The sequence below is a fragment of the Vipera ursinii genome, assembly GCF_947247035.1.
Source record: "Vipera ursinii genome assembly, chromosome: 6".
In the NCBI taxonomy this organism is placed as follows: domain Eukaryota; kingdom Metazoa; phylum Chordata; class Lepidosauria; order Squamata; family Viperidae; genus Vipera; species Vipera ursinii.
Genome location: NC_139515.1, coordinates 2,657,475 through 2,673,601, shown reverse-complemented (window position 1 = coordinate 2,673,601; position 16,127 = coordinate 2,657,475). Strand labels below are relative to the sequence as shown.

Here is a 16,127-nt window from a genome sequence, read left to right as displayed (position 1 = left end):
CCATTTTCCATTCCATTCCATTCCATGTTCCATCCCATCCCATCCCATCTCATCTCATCCTATCCTATCCTATCCTTCCATTCCATTTTCCATTCCATTCCATTCCATATCCCATTCCATATTCCATCTCATCCCATCCTATCCTATTCTTCCATTCCATATTCCATTCTATTCCATTCCATTCCATATTCCATATTCCATTCCGTTCCGTTCGCAAAACTGGACATCTCAGTTTAGATGAGGGCTGGTTAAAATGGAACAAATTCCCAAAACTGCTTTCATTAGCGACCTAACGGGAGGTACCTCCATGATGCAGGCAAGCTGTTCCACTTCATTTTCCCCTGGGAACAGCGGGTACCCTGTGTAGAGCTCAACCATGATGCAGCCCAAGCTCCACATATCAATGGAGGTCGTGTACGGGTGGCCCAGAATGACTTCTGGAGAACGATAAAACCGACTTTGGATGTAAGTGTACACTAAAGCGAACGAGAAAGGGGGAACGGACATGGAAGGAAAAAACTGTGAGGGAGTCAACACCAAAAATGACTTCCTCCCCCCATCCCAGCCTTTCTCTGATTTGCTCAGCCACCTGATAGTCTTTACTTAGTAAGTCACCCTCCCGTTGTGCCAGTAAATCTAATGTTGTTCTACTTGTTGTTTCAAAGTAATATGACCCTATGCCCCAGCCCTCTTCTACTTGAGTCTGTTCCTCCATCTGGACTGGTTCCCAGTCCTCTTCCTTTGCTTTGGAGAACGCTTGCCAAAGATCTCTGATCTCGTTAGAAGTAGCCAATCCTTCCTATGAGCCCCAAATTGGGGTTCTAAGCCAGGGAGCCGCGGCCCACCTCTGGGCCTTGAGCCGCAGAAGTCGTAGCTTGTATAAGGTAAGATGAACGATACAATGCTAGTAATGACTCAGCAGGTTTGTGTGTATCCCTTTAAGAGCCTGAGTATAAAAAGGAAGGCTTTGCTGCTGTGTTTTCTCTCTCCTCCGTTCCCTGCTGTAATTGCTGTGTCTTGGAGTTTGCTGTTTCACCCCCTGAATCTATCTTGTTTCTAGTGTATATCTGTAGGTAGTGTGTAATAGAAACCACATTTAAATACAAACCACTGTGTACTGTATTTACTCCTGGGTTACCTCAGTGCAATAAGACTGTGCATGCGCTGACATGAGTGCATGCACTGGCATGCGTCCCCACTTGTACAAACAGCAGGCGAGCGGATGCGTGCACGTGCCATTTGTGTGAACAGCAGGCAGGGGTATCCATTGCTCACACAAATGGAGCTGTGTGCGTGCTTACCCACATTTGCCGGAAGCATCCCCTCTCCTTCCCCACCCCCACTGATCTGCAAAGCTGAAAAGATTGGGAACTCTAATCTAAGCCACAGCCTATGAACCCCGTATCTGTAGGAGGCAGAGCTGGGGATGGAGTTAAGTGGGTAATCAACTTAGAATCTTTACGTTGCTGCAAATGGTCTTGAATTCCATTGACCCTCATCTGGCAACAATTTAGCAGTGAACTTTAGTTGACCAGATTCTTGTGTGTAGGCTTGAGCAATACGTCTTCTGAACTACAACTATCTAAATTTAATGTCTGGCACAAAGGATCAGGACCATGTGTTAAGTTGCAGTTCAGAGGATTTATTGCTCAAGCCGATCCACAAGAATGTCGTCAACTAAATTGGTGCTAGGTAAGAGTTAACAGAATTCAAAAGGCGATGGGCTTGGACCATTTGTGGCAACGTAATGACTCTAGGCTAATGATGCACTTAACTCTGCCCCCTACTTCTGCCTGCTTTTCTCTTGCATTGTCTTTCTGGGTGAAAGAACTGAAGGGAGCTTTCAAATACCCCACCAGTACTAAATCCAATTGGGTTTCAGAAGTCCTGTCCTGCAGAAACAGCCTGATAAGGAGAAGGTCCATGTGAATGGAGATCCTTGTCCAAGCTCCATCCCAGGACACACCTGTCTTCCCCCAAACACACATCTGAATAGGGACAACTCAGAAACTGATCACAAGAGTCCTTTGATTAAGGATCCACAAGCGCTCAGTCCCAAAGGATCTGTTCTGTCCCAGCCTACGTGAGTCCTTGTTACGCTCACAAGGAGAAACTCCTCTTCCAACAATCAGGCAGGAGCCACAAGAAAAAACCAACCCCTTTTATTATTCACAGACCTGAGTCAATGTCCAAGGCAAACACACACAGTCCACAGAAACTCGATCCTCAACACGAATGGTTGCCTTTGGCAACCAACACCTCCCACACCTTCCCTTTTATAATTCAGCCAAGGCGTGGCTTCCTAATGCCTTCTCCTTTGCCTTTGGAGGCACCCCACTGCATTCCTCTGCCTTACTCGCTTCTCTTGCCGGTGCTTCGTGCATCCGGGATATTTCCCAGCTGTGCTTCATCGCTGTCCAACTCAGGGTCCCAGCACAGCTGTGTCTCAGCCTAAGCGCAAGTAGAGGGGCCTGGCTCCTCGTCCAACTGTAAGCCTTGGAGCTCCTCAGAGCCTTCCTCTGATTCTAATGTCACTCCAGGCCCCTCCTCCTCCTCCTCCTCCTCCTCCTCCTCCTCCTCTGGTTCCTCAGACTCAGCTGCCAGATCCACTGGCTAGCGAGGAATCACAGCAGTATCTATCTGAATGGAGCTTTACTCTGAGAAGATCTGCTATCATTTAGGTAGGACCTAAGATGCAGATTCTGAGATACTGAAAGAAAACAGGACAAGACTTTTTTTCCTTCATCAGTATACAAGTAGTCCTTGAGTTAACAACCATTCCTTTAGTGACCATTCAGTGTTACAATAACCCTCAAAAAAGTGACTTATGACTGATTTTCACACTGACGGCCATTGCAGTATCCCCATGGTCACGTGATCAAAATTCGGAGGCTTGGCACCTGGTTCATATGTATGACGGTTGCGGTGTCCTGGTGTTACGTGATCCCCTTTTGCAACATTCTGACAAGCAAAGTCAATGGGGAAGCCAGATTGAGTGAACAACCATGTTATTATGATTCAGACTCGTCAAATGGGACAAAACCCACTTAGCAAATGTTTCACTTAATGACAAACTTTGGGCTCGATGGCGGTCATAAGTCAAGGACTACTTGTATTCATGAGAAAAATAGCTACTCGGGTGCAGACTCGCTTACATGAGCTCCAAGACATTGACCCAGGGAGGGAAATGCTATAGGATTGCTCTGCCCACAGTTTGCGAGACGACATCTCATTGACATCTATAGAATAATGAAATTCAATTCAAAGGACACCAAATCAAGACAGAGAATCGTATCTACTTCACCCTGCAGACCTCTTTGATGCTCGTAGCAGCTCGATCCAAAATCAATCACTTTGAATGAAATTTGTCCAGCGGAAGATTGACTTATTAATACGTTCTCCTAAGGAATTTAAAAAAAAATAAGTTCAAGGGAGAAAAATGTCAATGCATTTCATCTATCAGGTGAACGAGCTGTTGACATCTTCATTTTTTTTTCCTACTCAGGTCACTAAACTGTAATTGGGAGCAGGATCCATACAACAGTCGGAGACCCACACAGTATTAACCTTGTGAACTCTAAAGCTTCCTCCTTCTGTTGTGTATTCAAGGTGGACAGTAATTAATATTTATATCTTACTTTTATGCAGGGCTTTTTTTCTCATAGAACGCTCAGAACGGAGTTCCAGCACCTTTTTTGGATGGAACCTTGTAGGGTAGGCAAGGCGGGCTGTATGACATGTGTGAGTTCCGGCACCTTTTTCTTTTACAAAAAAAGCACTGCTTTTATGTAAGGGTGTATACACCATATGTTGTATAGAAAATGTTTAAATGTGTGTTATGTATGTGTACACTTTGAGAGCAAGCAACTAAATTTCATCTTTAATGTGCACCGTTGTGCCCACCCACCCACCCACATCTGGGTACTGGAGCCCCCAGCCCCCTTCTTGGTTGTTGGTCTGATGTTAATCTCAGTGTCAATCTATGCTCATTGGGGTGTTGATTGCAGGTGGGGAAGTGTTTTAGTGTTTTTGTTTCCTTTTGGCTTGTTGATTATCCTTTGAACAGTATGTAGACATTGTTTACATCTGTGTGTTTGTTGATGGCCAATTCGTCAGTGTGCTGGGCTTCCAGGAATTCCCTGGCATTTTAAACTAAAATGCTTAGGTACTAAATATTAAATACCTAAGCAGTTGTGTGTATGCACACTGCCTTTCTGGGGTCAAAGGCTGATAAGCTACAATAGAAAAATCTAGGGCGTAGGACTACATAAAGGATATTTTAAAAAGAAAAAAAATGAACTGCGCAGCATATTAGTTAAGGGAGCTATTTCTTGTGTAAAGCAATGGAGATTCAGACAATTTTGTAAATTGTGGGGTCCTTGGTGCTCTCTGAGCTGAATACAGGCAACATCAATGCATTTTGTAAACTCTACAGCACAACGGAAATAACACATACGTAGGATCAGCACTAGAAAAGAGCTTTAAGTTCATTGTGCAAATCCAGAGCGCTGACAATGTCTAACAAAATTAGAGGAGTACTTACACCAAAACGTTTTAAATTTCCAAACATAGTAAAATGATTGAAAACTTCGTCAGTACTGAAAGGATGGTACTTACGGGCTTCAGATCGCAGTGAATAATTTTTTCTGTATATAAAAGTTGCAAACACCTTAAGATGCAATGGGTGAAACGACGAATCAAACCCAAGGTAAAACCTTGGAAATTATTTTTCTTGATTAATTCATATAAATTTAAACTGCGAGAGGAGAAAACAGCATTTTAGCAACGCAAACACAACTGGACTAAAGCAGCTGAAATGCAACTCTTTGACATTTTTAAAGCTGATGTTTAAAGCTGATTCAACTGATTTTAGATTTAGACTCAGATTTATTTATGTCATTTATGCTATTGACCAACATTTGCATTCAGAACGAAAACCAATTGCTCAGGCAATCCTACTTGTTAGGATTTAAGGACGGCTAAGATTGAGAGAATAATATCCAGCAAATTCACATTTAATCACTATATAAAGTATTACTGGAGATGCAGAAGAGTGCCTTACCCTAGTAATTCAAAGGAGATGCAGAAATGATTACGGAAGCAAAAATACTCTTTCATGTGGACGACATTATATGTATTATCCTGGTCCTTTTGCCGCAGGGAATTTAAGATGCCAACTTCAACCACAGCCTGATTGTGGAATCTGGATAATAAAGGAAAATTGGACAAACTGTGATTTTGATCTGGGCCACGGTCCCTAATGACACTCATAACCTAGCTAACATACAGGCAGTCCTTGACTTTAGTCCTTGACTAAACCAGGGGTCTTCAAGCTTGGCCCTTTTATGACTTGCAGACTTCAACTCCCAGAATTCCTCAGCCAGCGTGCCTGGCTGAGGAATTCTGGGAGGGGTCTTCAAACTTGGCCCTTTTATGACTTGTGGACTTCAACTCCCAGAATTCCTCAGCCAGCGTGCCTGGCTGAGGAATTCTGGGAGGGGTCTTCAAACTTGGCCCTTTTATGACTTGTGGACTTCAACTCCCAGAATTCCTCAGCCAGCCATGTTTGTTTAGTGGCCGTTTGAAATTACAGCTGCCTTGAAAGGAATGACTTACAACTGGTTCTCATGCTTACAATTGTCACAGCATCTCCATAGTCACGCAATCAAAATTTCGGCATTGGGCAACTGGCATGTATTAGCATCCTGGGGTCAAGGGGTCATCATTTGTGACCTTCCCAGCCCTCTTCTGACATGCAAAGTCAATTGGGAAAGCTGGCATAGCTTAACAGCTGTACGATTCATTCAATCAATCAACCAATCAATCAGAACAGAGCTGGAAGGGAACTTGGAGGTCTTCTAGTCCAACCCCCTCCTCAAGCAGGAGACCCCATACCATTCCAGACAAATGGAGGCCCAATGTCTTCTTAAAAAACTCCAGTGATGGAGCACCCACAACTTCTGAAGGTAAAGCTGTTCCACTGGGTAATTGTCCTCACTGTTAGGAAGTTTCTCCTTGATTCCAGGTTGCTTCTCTCTTTGGTCAGTTTCCATCCATTGCTTCTTGTCTTGCCTTCTGGTACTTTGGAAAATAAGTTGAGGCCCCCTCCTCCTTGTGGCAGCCCCTCAAATACTGGAAGACTGCTATCATGTCGTCCCCCTACCCCCGGACCTTCTGTTTTCTAGATTAGCAAACCCAAATCCTGCAACTGTTCTTCATATGTTTTAATCTCCTGGCCTTTGATCATCTTACTTGCTCTTCTTTGCAAAGCCTCAACATCTTTTCTGTATTGTGGTGACCAAAGCTGGATGCCGTATTCCGGGTGCGGCCTTACTAAGGCTTTATAAAGTGGTACTAAGACTTTGCGGGATTTTGATTCCGTGCTTCTGTTTATACAACCAAGGATTGCATTAGCTTTTTTGGCGGCTGCTGCACACGGCTGGCTCACGTTTAAACGATCGTCCACTAGCTAGGACTCCGAGGTCCATTTCGCAGTTACGTATCCACTTAACAACTGCAATGATTCCCTTGACATGCCCCCCCAAAAGTTGTAAAATCGTGCGTGACTCATTTAATAACAGCCTTGCTTAGCAATGAAAAGTCCCAGTTGTGTTTATAAGCTGAGGACTACTCAGCACTAATGTGAGCAGATCTACCTAAGCTGGCCTTTTTAATCAAAGGCTAGTTGCCACTTGCGTCCTTAATTGCCTTTTCTTTCTGTTCTATAATCTTCTCTTTTTAAGATTAACATTTTCCTCTGTAATCTACAAGCTAAAGCTGAAAGCATTTATCAGGATTTAAACACACACACACACACACACACACACACACCTACGTTTGGCAGAAACCTATAGCAACAAATTGCATAACTGGTTTTTCTCAGTTTGTTTGCTGCTGATTATTTTTTTAAAAAAACATTCTGGTTATAAATTAACACCCACACCAAAGATAATAAATCGTAATGAAACATTCGGAAACCAACCCATGAGCTCGGAGAACAAACCTTCACCCTCATAATAAACCATAATAAATCGAAAACAAATTAGGAATCGATCCTCTGTCCAACTAGTTTCCAGCAGGTTATTCTTATTCATAAAACGTAAAACTCAGACAATAGTACCTCTTTTTGTTCCTTATTATTTTCACTGCTACTTTTTCACCGGTTTTGTGGTCCAAACACTTCACAACGTGGCCAAAGGATCCTTTCCCAATTACAGCCAGGATTTCGTATCTATATGCAATATGGTCACTTAGTACCTACGCAGAGTGACAACAATGTACAAAGTAAAAATAGCACACGTTCTGCTCCTTCTTAGGTCCTATTCACAGAACAAGCACAAAGCAAATACACACACACACACACACACACACACACACAGAGAGAGAGAGAGAGAGAGAGAGAGAGAGAGAGAGAGAGAGAGAGAGTCATTCTATATCCCATGGATGGAGCACCCTCAACTTCTAGAGGCAAGCCATTCCACGGGTTAATCTTTCTCATTCTCAGGAAATCCCTCGTGAGTTTATTTATTTTTTATTTATTTTATTTTATTACATTTATATACCGCCCTTTCCCGGAGGACTCAGGGCGCTTCCAGGTTGCTTCTCTCCTTGGTTAGTTTCCATCCGTTGCTTCTTGTCTTGCCTTCTGGTGCTTTGGAGAAGAGATTGACCCTTCTCTTTGTGACAGCCCCTCAAACAGAGTGTGGTACCTTGGTACTCAACTGTTTTGAAACTCATTGAATTTGGTACTCAACGCATTTGACGCGAAAAAAACCTCATCGTTTGTTCGGTACTCAACACACAAGCTAGAACTCATTGTTGTCGGCTGCCTTCTGACTCAGTACGTTATTTCTTGTGGGAAAAATTTGTTTGGTACTCATGATACTCATCCTGCTCCCGGAGTCAACTACTGTTGAGTAACGAGATATCACTGTATTGGAAGACAGCTATCACGTCACCCCTAGTTCTTTTCCTGGTTAGACTAGACCAGGGGTAGGCAACCTGGGCTCTTTTATGACTCGTGGACTTCAACTCCCAGAATTCCTGAGCCAGCATGGCTCAGCTTGGAAACCTCTTCCTTTCCCCTCAGCGTGGCTGACTCAGGAATTCTGGGAGTTAAAGTCCACGAGTCATGAAGGGGCTATAATTCCCCATGCTGGCTCAGGAATTCTGGGAGTTGAAGTCTATTACCCTAATTCAGGGGTAGGCAACCTGGGCTCTTTTATGCCTGGTGGACTTCAACTCCCAGAATTCCTGAGCCAGCATGGCTCAGCTTGGGAAACTCTCCCTTTCCCCTCAGCGTGGCTGGCTCAGGAATTCTGGGAGCTGAAGTCCACAAATCTTACTAAACCAGGGGTAGGCAACCTTGGCTCTTTTATGACTTGTGGACTTCAACTCCCAGAATTCCTGAGCCAGCATGGCTCAGCTTGGAAACCTCTCCCTTTCCCCTCAGCGTGGCTGGCTCAGGAATTCTGGGAGTTGAAGTCCACGAGTCATAAAAGAACCCAGGTTGCCTACCCCTGGACTAGACATACCCTGTTCCTGTGAGACGTAAGGCCACACAGGCCATCTTGGGCATCTCCTGCAGAGATTTTGCCCTGTGCTTGTTCTGACATGATCTGGATGCCAAGATCTGCCGCCATTTTCAGTCTCTTACCTTTTTATAGGAACCATGGTCGTCATCGTAGGCGTTGCTGTTCTCTCCATCAATGTAGCCCTCAATCTTTTTTGCGCCCAGGCCAAGAAACCACAGCTCTTTATAGTCCTTGATTTCTCGTTGTTCATGCTGGGTGAGCTGGTTCTTAAAGTGTTTCAAGGCTTCTGGTTTGGGAAGGAAGTCAAAGGGATATTTAAAAAGCGGAAGTTATGAAAGTACTTTAGAAGGGGCTGTTGGCAGAGTAGTTTTGAATCACTCTAGGTTTGGGAGGCTTCATCCTGCCTGCCGAGGTTGCCGAGCCATTGGTTGAAGATTCCAACATTTATCTTGGCAACCCTGGACTTCCCCAATTAATCCTTCTCCCCAGAGGTGCATAAGAACACATTCTACTAATTTGGTCCTCCTTGTTCTCTCCCAACCTATGTGAGTCCTTGTTAACACACAAGGACAAACCTCTCTTCCAACAAGTAGGCTGGAAATGCAGGAAAAACAAACCCCTTTTAATATTATTTACAGACCTGCAAAATGTCCTCCGCCCTTGAAGCTGCCCCATTGCCTCCCTCTGTCCTACTCTTGTTGCCTGTCAGCATTTGCAAGCGTCTATGATGTCTTCCAGCTGTGAGTCCTCAGAGTCTGACTCATCTTCCCAGCACAGCTGGGTCTCAGCCTGAGCACGAGTAGAGGGGCCAGGCTCTTCATCAGATTGTAAGTCCGGGAGCAATTCAGAGCCTTCCTCTGACTCTGATGGCTCTCCAGGCCCCTCCTCCTCCTCCTCCTCTGATTCCCTGGACTCAGCTGCTGGGTCCACTGGCTGGCACAGAATCACAACACTCTGCTCGAATAAAATGAGTGTGCTGAGAGCGTAGGAGCCATGGTCGTCCACCTTCATAGAGCATCTGCTCAGTTTTAGACTGATGCTGCTTGACCTTCGCAGAGGTTTAAAGCTGTTGGTTCCAAGCTTCAGGATTTAAAGTTTTTGGTTCTAGGTCCTACGTAAGCAATCAAAAATTTCTGTTTCTCAGCTTAGTTTTCTAAACATTAAAATCTTTATTTGAGTGTCTATGGTGGTTCTCAAGTCATCCAGGTCCTGGTGCTTTTTTTTAGGAGGCAACTGTACTTCCTTGTTTTTCCTTTGAAGACCTGTCGCTTCTCGTCCAAGAAGCTTCTTTGGATTAAGTCCAGATTAAGTTCAATGCACGAACTTCACACTCAACTTTTCTTCAGAGTTGAAGAAGCTTCTTGGATGAGAAGCAAAACGTCTTCAAAGAAAGAACCGGTTGCCTCTTGAAAAAAGCACCTTCGGGACATGTAAAGAAACACACACACACACACACACACACACACACACACACACACATATATATATATATACACATACATATATACACATACATATATATATATATGTTTTCTGAGGTTTTCGCGGGTGTTTGTATGTGGATCTTTGGTTATTCGGGTTTTTCCCCCGCGTAGAACTAAAGGTGTAGGGGCGACGTTTCGAGGGAATCCCATCCGTCATCAGGCTGGTGGCTTCTGCTTCCTTCTTCTGGGAGAAGCATGTTATATTTTGTGGCTTGGGCATCAATAATACTATAATGTATGACCAAGTGAAAAAGTCCTGGGCAAAGCAATCTGTGGCTCTTGATGTGCTGTCTTATCATGCAACGTGTTCAAAGGCAGAACTTGACAAATTTAAGGAGGAACAAACAGCCACATGCTTCTCCCAGAAGAAGAAAGCAGAAGCCACCAGCCTGATGATGACGGATGGGATTCCGTCGAAACGTCGCCCCTATACCTTTAGTTCTACGCGGGAAAAAACCCAAATAACCAAAGATCCATATATATATATATATACATATATATATATATATATATATATATATATATATATATATATATATATATATATATATATATATATATATATACCAATTTCTACAATTAATCAATATGTTGGTTGGTAATATATTTCCCGATTCTCTTTTCTTCCAATAATATTCTCCTTTTGTCTACCTTAAACAAATACAATTCTTAATATTTTCAGTACACACCAAGTTGAATGTAAACATTTTTTTGTATTTATGCATACAACAGTAACATCAACATATAACATGTTTTCTAATCAACTTATGTTTCCATTATGTTTATAAAAGTCATCTTATTAAGTCATTGTATGTCCTGTTTTCAAGATTCTTACTGACGCTTAGTTTCCCCGCAGTATTCAGATTACTCTTTATCAGTCATACTTTTCTTAAAATTCGTTACCTTTAAATATCCAAACTTTTCATTTAAATACACCCTCTCAAATGTTTTAACGTTTCGTATATTCTAAAAAATATTATACTACTTATGTATCTTATTCCTCTTACTATGGGGCCTCTTTAGAAGCTTTTTCTATTCTTTTGGCCATATTCCAACAATCTTATAATACATTAACTAATCATCTTGCTCTAGAGGTCCTAAAGGAACTTAAAGAAGCTTGAAAGATGCTTCTGTAGGAGAAGTCAAAGAAACATTCAACTAGCCAAGGGTAGGCAACCTTGGCCCTTTTATGACTCGTGGACTTCAACTCCCAGAATTCCTGAGCCGGCGTGGCTCAGCTTAGAAACCTCTCCCTTTCCTCTCAGTGTGGCTGGCTCAGGAATTCTGGGAGTTGAAGTCCACAAGTCATAAAGCGGCCTAGGCCTAGGCCAGAGATAGGCTACCTTGGCTCTTTTATGACTCATGGACTTCAACTCCCAGAATTCCTGAGCCGGCGTGGCTCAGCATGGAAACCCTTCCCTTTTCCCTCAGCGTGGCTGGCTGAGGACTTCTGGGAGTTGAAGTCCACGAGTCATAAAAGAGCCAAGGTTTGTCTACCCCTGGACTAGGTTTTTTTTGGAAAGGAGACATACGGTAATTCCCCTCTTCAGCCAGATGCTTTTAAATGATCATTTTAAATGATATTTTGTTTTCCATGACATTATCATCACGTTTGGAGGGAAAGTTGGTACTTGTCAGAATCCATTTATATCATATTCATAAATGGAATGTTTCAAACATTATTCCATGGATTCTGCCATCTCCCGAAGAGAAGAGAATGGATGTGTATTGAACCGGTATTAGGCATTTCAAAGGAAAGGAGAAGCCTTTTGAACTGGGGAAACAAAAGGGGGGGCTAGCATCTGGCTTGTGTCACGGAAGAGAGCAATAAACATGAAAGGTCCTAAGTTCCTTTTTCCCACGAGAGGGATGATACGAGATAAAGGATGGGGGACTGACCAAATGGGGTTAAGGGGGGTTAAACCGGGAACTCTTTATAAGGGTTTACTTCGTGGAATAATATTAAGTCCTGTCTCGTATTCCTACAACCAAGCATGTCATAGTAAAGATTCTTTTTGGAATAGATTTGACTCCAAGAATTTTGTCTTCCTAAGACATGGTTTGGGGTGGGTCCTGACATTTACTATATAGAAGCTGGATAGTTTGTTTAGCATTTATGCTAGGATTGTACCTGCTGAAGTTAGTGGGAACTTGAGGTTGGGACTCTTCTCGAGGTCTCCAGATTTACTGCTCAGCCCTCTGGGGAGGCTTTCAGAGAGGGTGGGTGGCAACGGCTGGACGTGAGATCGGTTGTCCTGCAAAGTTGCAAGAGTTTCGTTTCATTTTTCTTAAAGCAACTTTATTGTTTCCGTGATTTGTTAATTCCTCTGCCAGGCTCAAAAGCCAACTTTCACAGGATTTACACGGTAAAAAAAATATCACCAGGATAAAAAAAAAATAGAGCCTCAAAATAAATAAGGGCGAGTTGCTGGTTTTTTGGTTTGTTTTTCTTTTTGCAAAATTAATGTTGTACCAGAATCAGGAATTAAAAATGCACTTTTGCAGTTTTAGTGTTTACCCCGTTTCTCCTTCACCCTCCCTCCCAATGGCACTTTCTTAGGCCTTCTAAATCAGGGGTCTCCAACCCCTGGTCTGTGGATCGCCGCTGGTCTGCAGCATGCCAGCAAGCGGGCCGCACAAACAAGCAAAGCTCCATCCTCAGGATGCAGGCAGTATTCAAAACCACACCCCCTCTGGTCCATGGGAAAACCTTTGTCCATGGCAACGGTCCCTGGTGCCCAAAAGGTTGGGGAGCTCTGTTCTATGTGGCCCGGAAGGGTTTCTAAAGCCTGCCAATGCAGCCCTTTTCACCCGCTGGGCCAGGTTGTTCTCTGTAACAAAGCCAACCAAGAATCAGGTTCATTATTAGAAATACAAATGGAGGGCTGGCGTGTGTGTGTGTGTGTGTGTGTGTGTGTGTGTGTACAGGCTTTCATGCTGGAAATCAGGTTGGCTCAACTTCCGTTCTCATACCACAACTTGTCCTTTGGATGACGGTGGCGGTGTTATCCATTCAGTTGTGTCCGACTGTTGGCGAGTCTATGGGCCAGATTGTGCTACGTCTTCCAGTCTTTCACTACTTCTCTGAGTTGTTCTATGCTCTGGCTGTCAGCTTTGATGGTGTCAGCCACCATGTTTTTTGACGGCCTGTTTTGCTTTTACCACTAACTCTTCCAAACACAATAGCTTTTTCCACATGACCTGGTCAAACTATTGTCCCTTTGGAAGTTGTCCCTTTAGACAATTTCCTCTCACTATATCATCAATCACAAGTCCCTTAGACAAGATCTCTCTCTTGAATTCTGTTGACTCTTATCTACCACCAATTTGGTTTGGCCGTTAGTAGGTCAGATTCTTGTAAAGAAGGGGTTTCAAACCTGTAGGCCGTGGCCTACTGGCCAGTGAGCCACACAACAGGCTGGCCAGGGCGTGCACGTCTGTCTGTGTGCACAGCCCAATCTACACTAGTGCTGCTGCCATAGTGAAAACGGAGCACCGCGTGGTGAAAATGAAGCACCGCTGTCATGGCAAAAATGGAGTGGTGTGGCAAAAACAGGTTGCTGCTGCCGTGGCGAAATTGGGGCACTGCACAGCAAAAATGGAGCGCTGTGGCTGTAGCAAAAGCGGGGCTCCGCGCAGCAAAAACGGGGTGGTGCTAAGTGTCACGCAGGCACTAGCACCGCCCCGTTTGCGTCACGTGTGCTCGTGGCCCCGTTTGTGTGCACGCACGTGCGTGTGCATAAAATGCTTCCCCCTCTCTTTCCCTCCGGCCGGCCAACCGAGAAAGGTTGGAGACCGCTGCTATAGAGAGGGTTAGCACAGAATAAATCTGTATCCCTTTTAACCACCTGGACTCCTGATGTCCTGCTCTTGACATTTCTATTTCCCCCGTGGAGGAAACTTACCGGATGCAGAGTCGTCACAGGCTGCAAGTTCTTAGTAGCTATTTGGGGTAAAAGAGAATCTAGCTGGGGAGGCTTCAAAGCAGTGGTCACCAAACTTGGTTTTGGGCAGTCCAGGTGAGGGAGGGCCTTGATGTTCCTGTTTAATTTCTGAGGAGGAAACAGAGTTCAGTCAGCTTTCCTAGTGTATATGCACGTTTTTGTAGGATAATCATTAGAAAACCAAGGACACCAGCCCCTTTTCTACAGTCCCAGCAGCTGGCCATCTCTTTGGACTCCTACATAGATAGTCCTTGACTTACAACCATTTGTTCAGTGACTGTTCGAAGTTACAATGGCACTGGAAAAAGTGACATGACCGTTTCTCACACTTACAACTGTTGCCGCACGATCAGAATTAGGACGCTTGGCAACTGACTCATATTGATGACCCTTGCTGTGTCCTGGGGTCACGTGATCCCCCTTTGGCGACCTTTTGACAAGCAAAGTCAATGAAGGAAGCCAGATCCACTTCACAACCGTGTTAGTAAACAACTGCGGTGTTTCACTTAGCAGCCAGGGCAAGAAAGGTCATAAAGCGGGGCAAAATTCAGTTAACGAATGTTTAACTTAACAACGGAAATTTTGGGCTCCATTGAGGCTCTAAGTCGAGGGCTACCTGGAAATGGCCACTTAAGGCTGGAGGTGGAAGCCAAGCGAGGGACGCCTTTCCCACACACCCAAACGGCCCTTGGTCTCCTTTGGATTTCCCACAAGGTTGAGAACATCCATCCCACTTTATCGGTGTGACGGGCAGCGTGGGAATTCTGGGAGTTGAAGTCCACGCAGCTGAAAGTTGCCGAGGTTGAGAAACCTCTGCTTTAAAGCAGGGGGTCTCCAAACCTGGCCCCATGTTGGCTGGGGAATTCTGGGAGTTGAAGTCCACAAGTCTTAAAGTGGCCAATTTTGGAGATTTCTGCTTTTAACAGTCAATTCAGATGGTCTTCATTGGAATTGGGTAGGTCTAGTTTAACGAAGAGAAGCACGAGGGGGGACATGACAGCAGTGTTCCAGTATCTCAGGGGCTGCCCCAAAGAAGAGGGAGTCAAGCTCTTCTCCAAAGCACCTGAAAGCAGGACAAGAAGCAACGGATGGAAACTCATCAAGGAGAGAAGCAACCTAGAACTAAGGAGAAACTTCCTGACAGTGAAGACAATTAACCAGAGGAACAACCTGCCTCCAAATGGACAGCCATCTGCCTGAAATGGTATAGGGCAGGGGTAGGCAACCTTGGCTCTTTTATGACTTCTGGACTTCAATTCCCAGAATTCCTGAGCCAGCTGTGCTGGCTCAGGAATTCTGGGAGTTGAAGTCCATGAGTCATAAAAGAGCCAAGGTTGCCTACCCCTGGTATAGGGTTTCCTGCCTGAGCAGGGGGCTGAACTAGAAGACCTCCAAGGTCCCTTCTAACTTTACTATTATTATTATTATTATTATTATTATCATCAACCATCACGGGTGTCTTCTGTTACCAACATTCCTGGGCAAATACCTGTCGGAAAACCTTGTTGGCTCCACGGCGTCCATTCTCTTGGGATGGCAGCTGAGGCCGAGATAGCACTTTTATCTGGGAAGACTGGAGAAGAATAGCAAAATAAGCGTGGAAAGCGACGCCCTCGTGACTTTGATGCTCAGTACAGTTATGCTAATTAGATGTACCTATGTTAGCAACAGGGTATTTTGTGCTTAAGCATTCCTTATTATTCCCAATAAGTCCAGTTCAAAGTTTCTAGAACTAGGGCCTCGACGTAGGCACGAACAGAGGCATGGGAATTAATATCCCAACGGTAGGTTGGATGGTTGCGGCTTGAAAGCATCAAACGGAAGGAACCAATGAACGATGTCGCATCAAAATTTGCCGAACAAGAAAAAGAAAACAGGGAAGGTTATCTCGGGCCCAAAATTATTCGTGACGAGGCTCGCCGGGAGGTTTTCTGGATTCCACCTGCAAATAGCGGAATTGTACCCCAGATCTATTCCTGGACTTACAACGTTCATTTAAGGACTGTCCGAAATTACAACGGGACTGAAAAACGTAATCTATGACTATTTTTCACACTCAAGAGCCGTTGCGGCATTCCCCCAGGGTCACATGATCAAAATTCGGCCGCTTGGCAACTGACTCGTATTTATGACGGTCGTAGCGTTCCCCCCTGGGATCACGTGAT

The 16,127-nt window shown here is 44.4% G+C and overlaps 1 protein-coding gene across 1 annotated transcript in view; it reads right to left on the bottom strand.

Annotated features, from left to right (window-relative positions):
* The window catches only part of DYRK4 (dual specificity tyrosine phosphorylation regulated kinase 4), a gene marked incomplete at its 5' end in the record, with an annotated part of 33,799 nt that overhangs the window by 8,090 nt on the left and 9,582 nt on the right, over positions 1–16,127 (bottom strand). Inside the window, 9 exons of the mRNA XM_083366616.1 lie at positions 304–476; positions 3,314–3,401; positions 4,618–4,756; positions 5,063–5,203; positions 7,121–7,257; positions 8,657–8,820; positions 12,150–12,273; positions 13,924–14,070; positions 15,452–15,535. Of these exons, the coding sequence (XP_083222742.1) occupies positions 304–476; positions 3,314–3,401; positions 4,618–4,756; positions 5,063–5,203; positions 7,121–7,257; positions 8,657–8,820; positions 12,150–12,273; positions 13,924–14,070; positions 15,452–15,535 (1,197 nt within the window). The remainder of the gene's footprint in view (positions 1–303; positions 477–3,313; positions 3,402–4,617; positions 4,757–5,062; positions 5,204–7,120; positions 7,258–8,656; positions 8,821–12,149; positions 12,274–13,923; positions 14,071–15,451; positions 15,536–16,127) is intronic.